Here is a 13,687-nt window from a genome sequence, read left to right as displayed (position 1 = left end):
GAGGTGCCAGAGGCCCTGATGGCCCGGTGCTGAGGAGGGTGGTCCCAGCCCGCAAGGCCTGGGGGGCAGGAATCCACCTGCTGCGGCCCTGGCTGCTGAAGCCATTTCCTGTTCCTTGGGCCAAGAAACCCTGTGAGGCCGCCAGCGAGCCCCGGGATGCAGGAGCTCAGCTTCCTGGTGCCTGTGTGCCCCCTGACTGGAGCCATGTACAGCCTGACCCCCGTGCCTGGATGCCCGCTCTGCAGGGGAGGGGACAGCCTTGGACGGGTGGCAGGATCCAGCGCCTCTGGTTAGTCAGCTGGCAGCGTTTGCGTCAGCAGGGACCCCACGGAGCTCTTGCACTAGCGCCTTTTGAATGCACAGCCCGAGGGCCAGGGAGGTGGCCCGGGGGCCTCGCCACCACACCATGTGGACCCTGGATGGTGTGCTGGCAGCCGTGGGAGGCTGGGGAAGAGCAATGGAGGCAGTGTCCGGCACGCACTGCCAGGCCCTGCACCCTCCGCCCAGCCCAGGGCCAGCTCTACGTCCACAAAGACTCTGGTCCCTGCGCCATCTGCCCTGCGTGAGCTGAGATGCGACCTGTCTCTGCGTGCCAACAACCATCAGCCTGGCCCTTTTTTCTTTGAGAAGCAGAGACAGAGACAGATAAAGACAGGTGCTTCCCACTGGTTTACTCCCCAAATGCTCAACAATGGCCTGGGCTGGGCCAGGCTGAAGCCAGGCGCCAGGGACTCCATCCGAGTCTCTCACGTGGGTGGCAGGGACCTAAGTACTTGAGCCATCACCTGCTGCCTCCCGGGGTGCGTGTTAGGAGGAAGCTGAGGTCCGGAGCTGGGACCAGAAACCAAACCCGAGCACTTCCGTGTGGGCGTGGGCGTCTTTAAGTGGCATCTTAAGTGCTGGGCGCAGTGCCCACCCCGGGGCTGTCTTTTTACTGAGTCAGATTCCGTGTTTACGGTTAGAGCTTAGTGCAAGCCGATTGAGAACTGCTGGTTTTGCTCCAGTTCAGTGGATACCGAGTAGACCGTGAATTGTGCCTCAGCCGGCTGCAAGTCACGATCCTGACACGTCTGTGGTCATGGCCACCCGCCTCGTGGCGCATGCGTCCTCCTGAGCCAGAGGCAAGGGCTCTGCACGGTCAGTGGATGCCCGTGGGCTTGCCTGGGAGAGACCCAGGTCCTCAGCCACAGCCACCAGGGTCGGAGACAACCATCAGGGTTGTCAGCCAACATCAAGTCTTGGGGGGCTCATTCATTCATTCATTCATTCAGCAAATGTCTGAGCCCTGCCCAGGTCCCAGAGACCAACCTGGCCGGGGCCTGGCAGCAGCCCCTGAGGGTTCTCAGCTGCAGTGAGGGCCCGGGGCTCATTGGAAAGGGGGCCGCTCAGACATGCGTGTGCTCTGGCATGGGGGGTGGTATGTGGCCTCAGGAGGGTGGCCCAGGCCACTGCAGGGCCCCCCGTGTGTGCAGCTCTGCAGGCCTGCAGCTCAGCAAGCTGCCTCTCGCTCCCACACCTCCATCCATCCCGACTGCCTCCCCAGCACCCTGGCTGCGTGCATCTGGCCCACAGCCCCCACTCACCCTGCCTGCCGCCGCCGCCAGCACTTAAATCTCACCTCATTACGCGGATTGGCCTCCGCTGGTGAGAACACGTGCTCCCTGCGGGCGTGAAATCGGAGGGCGCGCCCCGTGTTCCCGCCTTTGGATGAAAGAGGCCGTGATGCTGCCCGCGGCCGGCTGTCTGTGCCCTCCCCCACACCGCGGCCCAGCAGGGCAGGTAGTAATGACCGCGCTGCTACCGTCTGGCCTCTGCAGGCTGGAGCTCCCAGGCCAGCGGCAGCAGCTGGAGGAGCTGCTGGTGGGAGCAGGGCAGGCTGGCAGTGCTCAGCTGCTGCAGGCTGGTCCTGCCCCCACTTCAGGGCCCTGGGGCGGGGCTGTCCTCCCTCCGGGAAACCGCTCAGAGCCAGAGGCGTATTTGGCACAGCATTTTCCCCTGTGGTGAGGTCGTCTGTGTAGAGCTGGAATTTGTTTTAGAATTGATTTTTAAAAGATGTACTTGAAAGCAGAGAGAGTGTCCACCCGCTGGTTCACTGCCCAAATGGCCACAATGGCTAGAGTGGGCCAGGCTGAAGCCAGGAGTCTGGAACTCCATCCGGTCTCCCACGTGGGTGGCAGGAGCCCAAGGACTTGGGCCATGTTCCACTGCTTTTCCCAGGCGCATTAGCAGGGAACTGGATCGGAAGTGGAGCAGCCGGGACTTGAACTGGCGCCCATATGGGATGCCAGCACTGCAGGCTAGGGCTTTAACCCGCTGTACCACAGTGCTGGCCACATCTTGTGCTGTGTCTCGCTGGGGCTCCTCCAGGCATTGCCAGAGCAGTGGGCCCCTCTGTGCTTTTGGGGCCGGCTTCTGGCTCCCCTCAACTTGGGCACCTGTTCTCCCCAGCTTCCTCTGAGGCCCAGGCCTCAGCTAAGTGGGGGCCTTTCTTTGACACCTGCCTGGGCCTCTCCCCCACCAGTGTCACTGGCTTGACCTGCTCTGAGCATGAGAGCAGGACCTCAGGGGGTCTGTGGCGCAGTAAGGCCCACCGTGGAGGCTCAGAGCCCCGTGTCCTGGTGTGCAGGGCCCGTCCGAACTCAGGGTCACCGTGACCTCACAGCATCAGGCTCCTGGGCGGGGCTGGCTTTCCTGCCCTCCCCAGCCAGGTCCACGGGCACAGACTGCGGTGCGTCAGAGCTGCCCTTGCCAGGAGTAGACTTGGCCACCGGTCGCTCCCCCCCCCCCCCCAGCGGCTTTCGTCCCTGGAGCAGTGAGAGGAGCATGGCCACATCAGACCACGGGCTCCTCCCCAGCTGCCCGTCATCCTCCAGGTTCGATTTCCCAGTGTGCACGAGCAGCACGGACGGTCTCGGGCCATGGGGCCGCCTGCTTCCGTGCCTTCCTTCACGGCTCCTGCTTCGTAGTTGGCACTCCAAATGGTGCTGTTCATTCAGGCTGGCACTGGCCGCCTTGGGACAGCAGGAGTGGCTCGGGAGCAGCGGGTGGGACCTCGCAGAGGGGCGCATCACTCACCTGTGTGGTGATGGCTGGTGGCAGCAGACCTGCTCAGACACACACGTACCAGGTACTGCGAGCGGCTGTGGGAAGTAGCTTTTAGAAGTTGGTGGGGGGCAGGGGTTGGCACTGTGGCATTTCAGGTTAAGCCTCAGCCACTGACGTCAGCATCCCATACGAACACCGGTTCAAGTCCCTGTTACTCCACTCCTGCCCCAACTCCCTGCTAATGCACCTGAGCCTCCACGGTGGGCCTCACTGAGCCTGGGAAAAGCAGAAGATGGCTCAAGTGCTTGGGCACCTGCCACCCACATGGGAGACCCAGATGAAACTCCTGGCTCAGTTCCTGGCTGTGACAGAACCATTTGGAGAGTGAACCAGCAGATGGAAGATGTCTGTCTGCCTTTCAAAGAAATTTTAAGAATCAAGATATAAAAGGGGTACATTTATTTTGGCATTGAAATCCATTTGCAAACAGTTTATGGAAAATGCACATTATAAAAAAAGTATGAATTTTAAAAATGTTTTAAGTCTTGTTTTCCATGAGCTTTTTGCAGTACCCCCCTGCTTATCCTTGCGTTGTAGCGGCTGCTGGTATTGGGTGCAGCAACACGTGGGGCAGTGCGATGTTTTATTTGCTCATTTGAGGGAGAGCCAAAGCCAGGAGCTGGGATCAGGAACCCAATTAGTTGAGCCAGCACTGCTACCAACCGGGTGTGCGTTACCAGGAAGCTGGAGTCAGGAGTTGGAACCAGACACACAACCCAGGGTTGGGATACGGAACGGGGTGATTTAATCGCTAGGCTAAATACCCCCCACCCCACCCCACCCCCGCTGCCCTGAATCTTTATTTCCTTTGAGACTGGTACCTTTATTTCCTTTGAGGCTGGTACCTACAGGGCCATGGTTACCATGGGCACAGAAGGCCATGGTCTTGGTCTCAGGCCACCAGCCAGCCAGGCATGCAGGGGCTGTGGGTACAACATGGCCCGCCCTGGGGCACTCCAGCCCCAGCCTGGGGAGAGGCCTGAGGGCTGAGTCCTGAGCCCCCAGCCCCCTCCTATGCTCTCCAGCCCTCCCTGCCCACGGCCCCCCACCCCCACCCCGATCTGGGCTGATCCTGACGGTGCCAGCCCGCCTGGCACCCCATTCCTGCGGCTGGAGCCGGCCTCCCGTGAACGTGAGAAGCCCGGCTTAGCTGAGCCCTCCGTGTTTTGACTTCCCGCTCCCGGGGACAGCAGCTGGAGCCTTCAGGCGTCCCTTTCACAGGGGCTGCCTGGTCCAGATGTTGGGCGGGGCACCGCCCGCCTCCGGGCTGCTGCCCGCGGAATCCCGGCTAGCTCCCTCAGCAAGCTGTGGGAACTTTGCCTTTGATACCCAATCGCTTTTGCCATCGAAACATGGCCCCGAGCCCTGAGAGCAGCCCGGCTGCGGTGGCCACCCACTGGCAGCTCGGCCAAGATGAGGTCCATATGCTGCCTTCTCCCACCGGGGGCCGCACCCACACCCCCCAGGGGCTGGCATCCTGCAAGCAGGACCAGTTGAGCCAGCTGACCGAGGTATGGGTGTGCCCCACAGCCCAGTCCGTCTGGACCCTCAAAGCGGGGGCTCAGGAGACAGCTAGCCAAGGCTTGGAGTGTACAACAGCCATGGCACCTGCCTGCCTGCTCTGCTCACGTGGGCCCTAGGCCAGCCGCCCAGAGAGAGGGCAGTGGGCCCGTCCCAGGGCCCCGGGCAGGGCATCATCCCCTTTCAACACTGCGGGCCATGGCCCATGGTCTCGGAGGTGGGACAAAGGCGTAAGTCCAGCCTGATTCCTGTGGGAGGGTGCGGAGTATGTTGGAGGCACCCTGGGGTCCCGGCAGAGCCCTGGAGGACAGTGCGCTCAGGAAGGGTCACGTGGAGGCCGGCAAAGCTGTCCGCTCACCCGCAGCTGCCAGCGGGCCCATGCAAACCCCAGTACCCCACCTCCCAGCTAGCGTAGCGCCGCAGCCCCCGGCGAATCCGGGGCAGGGGGCCCTGCGCATGCGTGGCCTGCACACCGTGCCCCCGGCCCTCCCCCCACCCGCCCGCATTGTGCTCCGTGGACGGATGTCTGGTCCTGTTAGAGCCCGGACCCCTCGGCGAGTGGGATTTCCAGGCTCCAGTCTGGGACTGGGGTCGGAACGCAGGACTTTGTATTGCCGAACCGCAAAGAACGCGAGAATTTCCAATTCAAGTTGGACATTAGAGGGCCTTCACCGCCCCCCCCACACACACACACTTTAAGTATTTGTTTATTTGAGAATGAGAGAGTGCTCCCATCTGCTGGTCCACTCTCCTAAAGCCTGGATCTGGAAACACAATCCGGGTCTCCCAGGTGGGTGGCAGTAACCCAGCCACTTGAGCCATCGCGGCTGCTTCCCAGAGCAGGCGGTAGCGAGACGCCGTGGGCATGGAACCCGGGCACTCAGAGGTGGGATGTGAGCGCCTTAGCCAGTGCTCTCACGGGTCGGCCAAGCAAATGGCGCAGAGGCCGCTGGCTGATTCTTGTTGCTGCCTTACCATGCCTCGTTGCCGAGCCAGCTCCCTGCTAACGCACCACGAAAGGCAACAGAAGAGGGCCCCTGCCCCTCCATGGGAGACCCAGATGGGGTTCAGGCTCCTGGCTTCAGCCTGGCCCAAGCCAGAGTGTTGGCAGGCATTAGGAAATGAACCAGCAGATGCAAGGTCTCTTTCTCCTGTCTCTGTGTTTCTCTCTTTCTCAAATAAATGAGACAAATTTTTGGAAAATAAAACGTGGCCTTGTGCAGCCTCCGGGCCTCCTGCGTGCTGTGGCTCCACCCTCAGGTGCAGTCAGAATTGTGTGTTCTAGGTTGTTAGCAGGTTTTAGGAATTGTTCTCCTATGTTAACCCAATTTTACTTTTTTTAAAAAATATGAAGGTCACATGTGAGGTTCCAAACAACGAAAGGGGGACAGGGGCCAGCGCTGTGGTGCAGCTGGTTAAGGTCCCAGTGTGCAGCGTCAGCATCCTATGTGGGTGCCGGTTCAAGTCCTGGCTGCTCCACTTCCAATGCAGCTCTCTGCTGTGGCCTGGGAAAGCAGTCGCAGGTGGCCTAACTCCTTGGGCCCCTGCACCCACATGGGAGACCTGGAAGAAGTTCCTGGTTCCTGGCTTTGGATCAGCGCAGCTCTGGCCATTGTGGTCATCTGGGGGTGGAGTACCTCTTTCTTTCTCTGGCTCTACCTCTCTCTCTAACTCTTTCAAATAAAATTTTAAAAAAATCTTTGAAAATAAAAAAGAAAAAGGGGGCATAAGGTATGTTTTGAGCAGACTTATTTCTGGCTGTTTCCATCTTCTGGAATCTTCTGGAACCTTCCACCCCGTTTGTAAATGTGCACACAGCACCATGGGCTGTTGGTCCTGGGAGCCCCTGCTGACAGCAAGACCTGTGGATGCTCTAGTCCGTGGTATGAAATGGCATAATGTTTGCATATGGCCTATACACATTGTCCCTTTATTTTTATTATCTGAGAGGTGCACAGAGAAAGAGACTGACAGAGAGCTCCCCTCTGCTCGTTCACTCCCCAAATACCTGCATCAGCTGGGGCTGGGGGAGTGGCCATAACCAGGGGGAGTCAGGAACTCAGTCTGGGTGTCCCCTGTGGGTGGCAGGGACCCAGCTCCGTGAGCCATCAGCCGCCGCATCTGAGTCTGCATTAGCAGGAAGCTGGAGCCTCAGCCAGGTATTGAACCAGGTTCTGTGATTACAGGATGTGGGCGTCTTAAGCCAGCGTCTTAGCCGCTAGGCCAAACACCTGTCACGCGCACCTCCTCATACTTCAAATCATCTCCGGATTAGATACCTCCTACAATGTAAATGCTACATCAACAGTTGTTAAATTACTGTGTTGTTTGGGGAACGTCTGCAGGGGCACAATTTTTGCCTCAAATGTTTTCAGTCCACTGTTGGTTGAACCTGCAGGAACAGAATCCACGGGACTAGTGAGCCCGCTGCACACACACGTGTGTGCATGTGTGTTTACATGTGTGTCACATGCGGCCATACATATCACACATGTATTTGTATGTTGTGTGTGCGCGCGTGTTTGCGACCACACGTTTCATGTGTCCACATGTGTGCCGCAAGCTGTCACATGTGTACATGTGCTGTCATGTGTGTGAATGTGTGTCCCCCTCCGCTCCCCCCCATGTTCTGCGCTCTCTGTACTTACTGTTTGCCCTTCCTGCTCATCTCAGAGGCCCTTTGGTCAGCACAGCACCCAGCCTCAAGGAGGTCGTGGTTCCTGAGGCTTGGGCACGGCATGCGTAGAGCACTGGGCAGGGTCTGGGCTGGGGCCCACGGAAAGTTGTGGAGTCCCGTGCCCCGAGCTCTGATGTTAGGCAGTTGACGTATCAGCCCGCGCCTGCTCCCTCCCCACAAACCAGAGAGCAGCCCTTGAGGCAGGTTCTGTCGTGGGCGGTGGCTCAGGCTGCACCACAGCCCTGAGCCCAGGAAATGCTTTAACACCAGGAACCCAGGACAACAGTGCCCAATGAAACGTCCCCACCCCGCTGTCTGTCTCCCCCAGGTCGGGTTCCAGAAACAAGGGGCCTCAACCTGGAGGGCGCCGGGGTGGAGACCAACCCTGAGAGCCAAAAGATCCTGGTGGACGCCCGCGACACCACCTCCGTCCCCCACATCTATGCCATTGGCGACGTCGCCGAGGTACGGCCCCGGGAGAGCCCCCGACCCCGCCCCAGGCTGGGTGCTAGCGATGTACCCGTGCCAGGATTGCGGGAGAGACGCTGCTTTCTGCCTAACCCGGGGGTGCTGGGAACAGCGGGGCATCAGCTGGTCTGGAGTCTGCCTTGGGCATCCCCTCCCCTCCACTGCCGCCCTACAGCCCTGCAGGGCTGGGGGGACAAGCCCAGGTCAAGCATGCCCGGCCCCACCCTCCCTGCCTGGGCTGTTTCTCTACATCCCTCTGCTGCTGGGGTGGGGGTGGGGGGCAGGGAGGTGCAGCTGGGGACGGCCAGGGGCTCTGCAGCCTGCTGCTCTTGCCACTTCCCTGCCTGCCACCTGGCCACGGCATCTCCCTGGTGAGGCCCTCGGGGGAGTGGGAGCCCCAGGGTCCCTGGCCTGGGAGCTGTCCAAGCAGCACTCCCGCCCTTCCCGCGTGCACCTGACACCCTACAGCCTCAGGAGCTGTCAGCCTGTCCCGTGCATCCCAAGGAAGGAGGCTCAGGAAGGCCCCTGGTCCGAGCCTGAGGGACGCCTGCCGGGTCCCCGAGAACTTGTGAGACCTGCCAGAAGCTGCGGGCGGGCCACAACCACACACCGACTGGCTTGGAGCAGCGGAAGTTCATTCCCTGCCGCAATGGGCGTGGTCAACAACCCCTCCCGGGAAGGCCCAGGCTGCCACCTCCCACAGCTTCCAGTCACCCCCGTGACCCTTAGCTTGCTGCCACACCCCTCTACTGCTGCCAGTCCCCGTGCATGCCTGGGGGCCCCGAACCCATCCCAGGACACTAATGTACGCCCGTTCATCAGGCATTGGTTGAGTGCCAGCTGTATACCAATGCCCTTTTCTGGGCTTTGCAGGTGACGAGGAGTCAGGTGTCAGAGACAGGCCCCAGGCCCTGCACAGAGCAAGCTTGATGAAGATGCCTGTGCCCTCAGAAGATTGTGGGTGCCCCCCGCCCCGGAGCCCACCTTGAGGAGGAGGCTAGGGAATGGGAACCCATGTCTGAGGTCCGGGGATCTCGCATGGGGCACCCCTGAGGCCAGTGGGTACAGGTGGCAAATTGCCACTGAGGCCCAAGGGCTGTTGCTGCCGTGTGCCCACTTCCAGGCCCTGCCCAGACCCGCCAGGAGAGCACGTGACGCACACCCGTCTCCGTGCCCCAGCAGGAAGCCTCCCCTGGCACCTTGCAAATGGGTGGTCCCCTGGCAGCAGAGCCCAGAGCAGCGCGGTGAGGGCCGTGGTCCTTCCACTGGCTGGGAAGACCCTGGAGGCAGGGCTTCGGCCTGGGCCTGCTCTCGTGCCCTGCCCGGTGCATGCATGGATGTTTCCACAGCCGGGCGGCCCCCCACCCCCGTGGAATGCACGGCCGCCCTCCCGAGTTTATCTGCGGATCTCTGCTCATTCCTGGAATGCTGAACAGCATCTGCACTTCCTGCTGCCCCAGTGATTGGCAGCCGGTCCCAGGATCTCCCCCTCCCCCCCCCCCGCCCGGGGGCAGGCACACCCTGGGACCACGGGAATGACGGGAACGGGTGTCCAACAGCAAGACACTCTGACGCGGGGTTTGTCACAGGCTGGGCGGTGCGCGTCCAGCCTCCTGTCGGGAGCGGCTGGAATGCTGGGGCCCTGTGAGCCGGAACGCCCCCCTGTTCGCACGGCCGGCCTCTCTCCGGAGCTTCGGCGGGGGCGGCTCGTTTTCTTTTTGCCAGGAAGGAGGTCGGAGCTGCAGAAGCAAATCAGCGCTTGCAGACTTTCCGAAGGGAGCTGCCCCCACGGAGAAGGTGGCATGTGGGGGGGACCCCCGGCGCTGGTGTAACCCTGAGTTTCTTCCCCCAGGGGCGGCCCGAGCTGACCCCCACGGCCATCATGGCAGGGAAGCTCCTGGCACAGCGGCTGTTCGGGGGGTCCTCAGATCTGATGGATTACAGCAACGTGAGTCCTCGCCCACGGCCAGCCTGGGGGACACCCACCACCCCGGCTCCTTCCCCTGGGGGGAAGGGTCAGTGTGCTGCATGTGTGGATGCCGGAACATGTGAGCAAGTGTGCAGGTGTGAGGTTGTGCACATGTGCGTGCGTATGTGTATTTGTGGGAACATGTGAGTGCGCTGTGCACACGTGGGCAGCTGTGTGAGATTGTGCACACATGTGTGTATTTGTGGGAACGTGAGTGGTTTGTGCACATGTGTTCAGGTGTAACATTTGTGTGGATTTGTGTGCAGGAACGTGTGTGAGTGCATTGTGCACATGTGCAGATTATTGGTGTGCATGTGGGAACATCTACATGGTACTTTTGCACACATGTGCCAGTGTGTGTGGTCGCATTGTGCCCTGCATGTGTTCATATGTGGAAGCATGTTTGAGTGCATTGTGCACGTGTGTGTGCAGATCATTGTATCAGCTCAGAGTGTATGCGTGTGGGTGTGGGAACATCTAACGTGAGTACTTTGGCACACGTGTGATCTCATTGTGCCCCACGGATGTGTGCGTGTGTGTGAGTGTGGAAGCATGTGCACGAGTGCATTGTGACATGTGCAGATCATTGGTGTGAGCTCATTGTGCGTGTGTGCATGCATGGGGGTGTGGGAAGCACACTAAAGTGATTTAGCGCCAGGAGTGTGGCCCAGGTGAGTGACTCCGCCCACCATGCCTGTGCCCTGCCAGGCCACCGTCACTGCTGTTTACATCATGTAGGGGGGACCTTGGATTTGGGGGGCCGGGGCAGGCCTGACTCGATGTGCTTTCCAGGTCCCCACGACCGTCTTCACCCCACTGGAGTATGGCTGTGTGGGGCTGTCGGAGGAGGAGGCGGTGGCTCGCCACGGACAGGAGCAGATTGAGGTAAGGGCTACAGCTGCTGCTGGCGCCCTGAGCAGAGGTGTTAATGTGCCTGCTCCCCAGGGGCAGGCTTGGGGGCCCCGGGAGGGCAGCCCCACAAACAAGGGAAGGCTGAGGCCGGTGGCAGCCTTTGCCATGTGGCCAAATCTCACTCCTCGGGTCCAGTGGCCACTGCATGTCGTGGAGGTGGGGTGGGGAGACCCTAGGCTACCTCACTGCAGGGTGCCAGGAGGCACCAAAGAATGGCCTTGGCACCCAGCAGCCTCCACTCCCCCACCTGCTGTGCTGCAGGGGCACCCACCACCATCAGGGGTCCCACTGCGGCACCCCCAGCTCCCTGACCAGATCCCAGCGTGTCCAGTGCTTGTCACTGAAGGTCCAGGGCCGGGTGCCCCGGTGGCTGCCCCCGCCACACCCCACATCCTGTGCCCCATGCTGCCTGGAGGGGCCTCTCCCTCCTCAGCTGCCCGCCTGCCCTAGCTTCCCGCAGGCAGCGCCCCCACCCTGCGCCGGCCATGCCTCGCAGCCTCGCAGCCCCTCGACACCCTGGGCAAGGCTGCTCCTGGGGGAGGGGTGGGGTCTGCCCCAGCAGGCATGGCCGTGGCCCTGGGACAGCCACAGAGCATGCTGGGAAGCTCCAAGACCTGCCAGGCCCTGGAGCCAGGACCGCAGCGTGGTAGAGTCTCTCTGTCGAGATAAACGGGGCCTGTGCGGCTGGGGCAGCGTCCCGGGCTCCGGGCGTGTCCCACACCCTGCACCCCGCACCCATGCCGAGTTCCTCCATCCGTGGGACAGGCCCGACAGGGCAGCCTTCCCGCCCTCCCCCCGCCCCGCCCCACGGCACTGGACTTGCTAATTTTTGTTTGATCCATCCTAAGCGCGCTGGGACACATGCTCTCGGCATTTTATAACGCTGTGTTATGTTTCACGATGTTGAATGGCCAAACCCTTCTGTTTGTTTTCTTTTCGGCTCCGTCTTAGCTGGAACAGTGTTGTCCGGAGCTCCATTAATTAATAGTGGCTGTGCCACACATGTGGGGGCCCCCCGCTCATTTGTTACTCGGCCGCAGCTCCCCTCCCTCCCCTCCCCTCCCCGTCCCGCCTCCCCACTTCTGGGTGCTGAAAGCCTTCATCCGACAGCTCCGGTGTGGCCGGGGCTCACCCTGGCCCTCGGCCGCCTGGCGCCTGCCTCCTCCTCCTCCTCCTTGTTCAAAAGCAGGCCGAGTGAGCACCAGGGAGCCCCGGGGGAGGCTGGGTGGCTGCCCGCCAAGCCATGGCCGCCCCCGCCCGCCAGGCCGAGCACCCCGCTCCATGTCCACTGCCCACCGTGGCCCTGCCCGGTCTGCTGGGGGCCCTGTGCCCACCCGAGCCTGCACATGCACCCCAGAGGAAGGAGTTCCCTGGGGCAAGGCTGATTTTGAGGGGTCCACTCTGACAGTGGGGCAGGGGGTCTCTGCCCCCTGAGGAGTGGCTGTGGAATGTGCCTGGAGGGAAACTGGGAGGCTCTGAAACCTTCCAGGCCCCCCGAGCTTGGCGGCCTGGCACCCGCCCTGCAGCTGTCACTCACAGGGTCTCGGCCCTGGGTCCGCCCCGCAGTCAGCCACTTGGTGACGCTGTTCACAGCCAGGGAGCCCTCATCGCGGCCACGCCTACGCCCCGCCCCAAGCCCCTCCCCCGCCCGTGCAGCCAGCCCCTGGAAGCCACCAGACGGCCTGCGGCCCTCCTTGTGCTGTGGCTCCCGATCCGTGTCTTGTCACTCAGGTTTATCACGCGTATTACAAACCTCTGGAGTTCACGGTGGCCGAGCAGGACGCGTCCCAGTGTTACATAAAGGTGGGCGTCGCCCTGGGGGGTGGGGAGAGAGGGGGAGGGAGGGAAGAGCCGCTTGTGGGGCGGGGCTTGGGGGGAGAGCCCTGTGTGTGCCTGCAGGGTGGGGAGGGCTGAGACCTGGCCTTGGCTTTCCAGATGGTGTGCCTGCGGCAGCCCCCACAGCCCGTGCTGGGCCTGCACTTCCTCGGTCCCAACGCTGGGGAAGTCACTCAAGGATTCGCGCTGGGGATCAAGTAAGTCCAGAGGACCCTGGCTGCTCCCCCGTCCTGGTGCCCGGGGTCCCAGGCGCCGGCTGCTCCCCACCACCTCCACCCTGTGGAGCACCTGCTGCGTGGCCTCACCCATGCTCTCAGCAGGGACTCCCACGGCAGGTGGGGGGGCAGCTTCCTGTCCAGCCAGACGCAGGGGGTCCTGCCATCTTCCTTTTCTGCTGGGTGCAGGTCTGCAGGGGCCATGCCTTCTGGAACCCTGGGCGTGGCCTCTGCTGAGGGTCCCAGTGTTCTGTTGCCGTGTGTGGCAAGTGCTGAGAGGAAGAACAGGAGCAGGAAGCGGCCAGGCTGGAGCGAGCCAGGGAGGCATGGGAGTGGGGGGCGGGGGTGCCGCTCGGCCACTGCGCAGGTGTTCCGGCTGCTGGTTGGAGAAGAGGGCCGGGGGGGAGCCTGTGAGGAGACCCCGTGGCTTCCAAGGCCTCCCCAGGGCGCAGGCTGGCATGGACACGCCTCCCCCTAGCTGACTCCCTGTCGGCCCCCGATGCAGGTGCGGGGCCTCCTACGAGCAGGTGATACGGACGGTCGGCATCCACCCGACCTGCGCCGAGGAGATGGTCAAGCTACGCATCTCCAAGCGGTCAGGCCTGGACCCCACCGTGACGGGCTGCTGAGGTTAAGCCGCCATCCCTGCCAGGCCAAGGGCGCACGGCGCAGTGCCCACCCCACCCCCAGGCTCCTCGGGGGGTGCCCAGACCCAGGTACACAGGTGGCGAAGGCTCGAGGGTGGGGAGGTGGGATGTGATGGATCCCTCCAGGTGTGTGGTTAAGGCTGTACCTGCCAAGCCACTCGGAACGGTGTGTCCAGGTCACGGGTTGGTGGGGGGCTGAGAAGCAGGGTGCCCCAGGAGCCCAGCCTGGCCGTGGCTGCTCCCCACGTGCATGCAGGGTGGAGGGGGCTGTGCCCAAACCCACAGTGCTTGCCCAGAGGGTGGAGACGCCACCTTGTGCGTAGGTGGCAGCAGCCCG

General features: G+C 62.1%; 1 protein-coding gene across 3 annotated transcripts in view; it reads left to right on the top strand.

The window, feature by feature from the left end:
• The window catches only part of TXNRD2 (thioredoxin reductase 2), a 41,293-nt gene that overhangs the window by 26,857 nt on the left and 749 nt on the right, over window positions 1-13,687 (top strand). For all 3 annotated transcript variants that reach the window (XM_051837299.2, XM_051837300.2, XM_051837302.2), the window contains exons 12-17: window positions 7,632-7,768; window positions 9,624-9,719; window positions 10,533-10,625; window positions 12,384-12,455; window positions 12,588-12,685; window positions 13,209-13,419. In XM_051837299.2, coding sequence (XP_051693259.1) covers window positions 7,632-7,768; window positions 9,624-9,719; window positions 10,533-10,625; window positions 12,384-12,455; window positions 12,588-12,685; window positions 13,209-13,332 — 620 coding nt within the window. In that variant the 3' untranslated portion in view covers window positions 13,333-13,419. The remainder of the gene's footprint in view (window positions 1-7,631; window positions 7,769-9,623; window positions 9,720-10,532; window positions 10,626-12,383; window positions 12,456-12,587; window positions 12,686-13,208; window positions 13,420-13,687) is intronic.

Source organism: Oryctolagus cuniculus, chromosome 21 (genome assembly GCF_964237555.1).
Source record: "Oryctolagus cuniculus chromosome 21, mOryCun1.1, whole genome shotgun sequence".
Lineage (NCBI taxonomy): Eukaryota > Metazoa > Chordata > Mammalia > Lagomorpha > Leporidae > Oryctolagus > Oryctolagus cuniculus.
The sequence above is the reverse complement of the archived record's forward strand: the minus strand, read 5'-3'. Positions and strand labels throughout refer to the sequence as shown.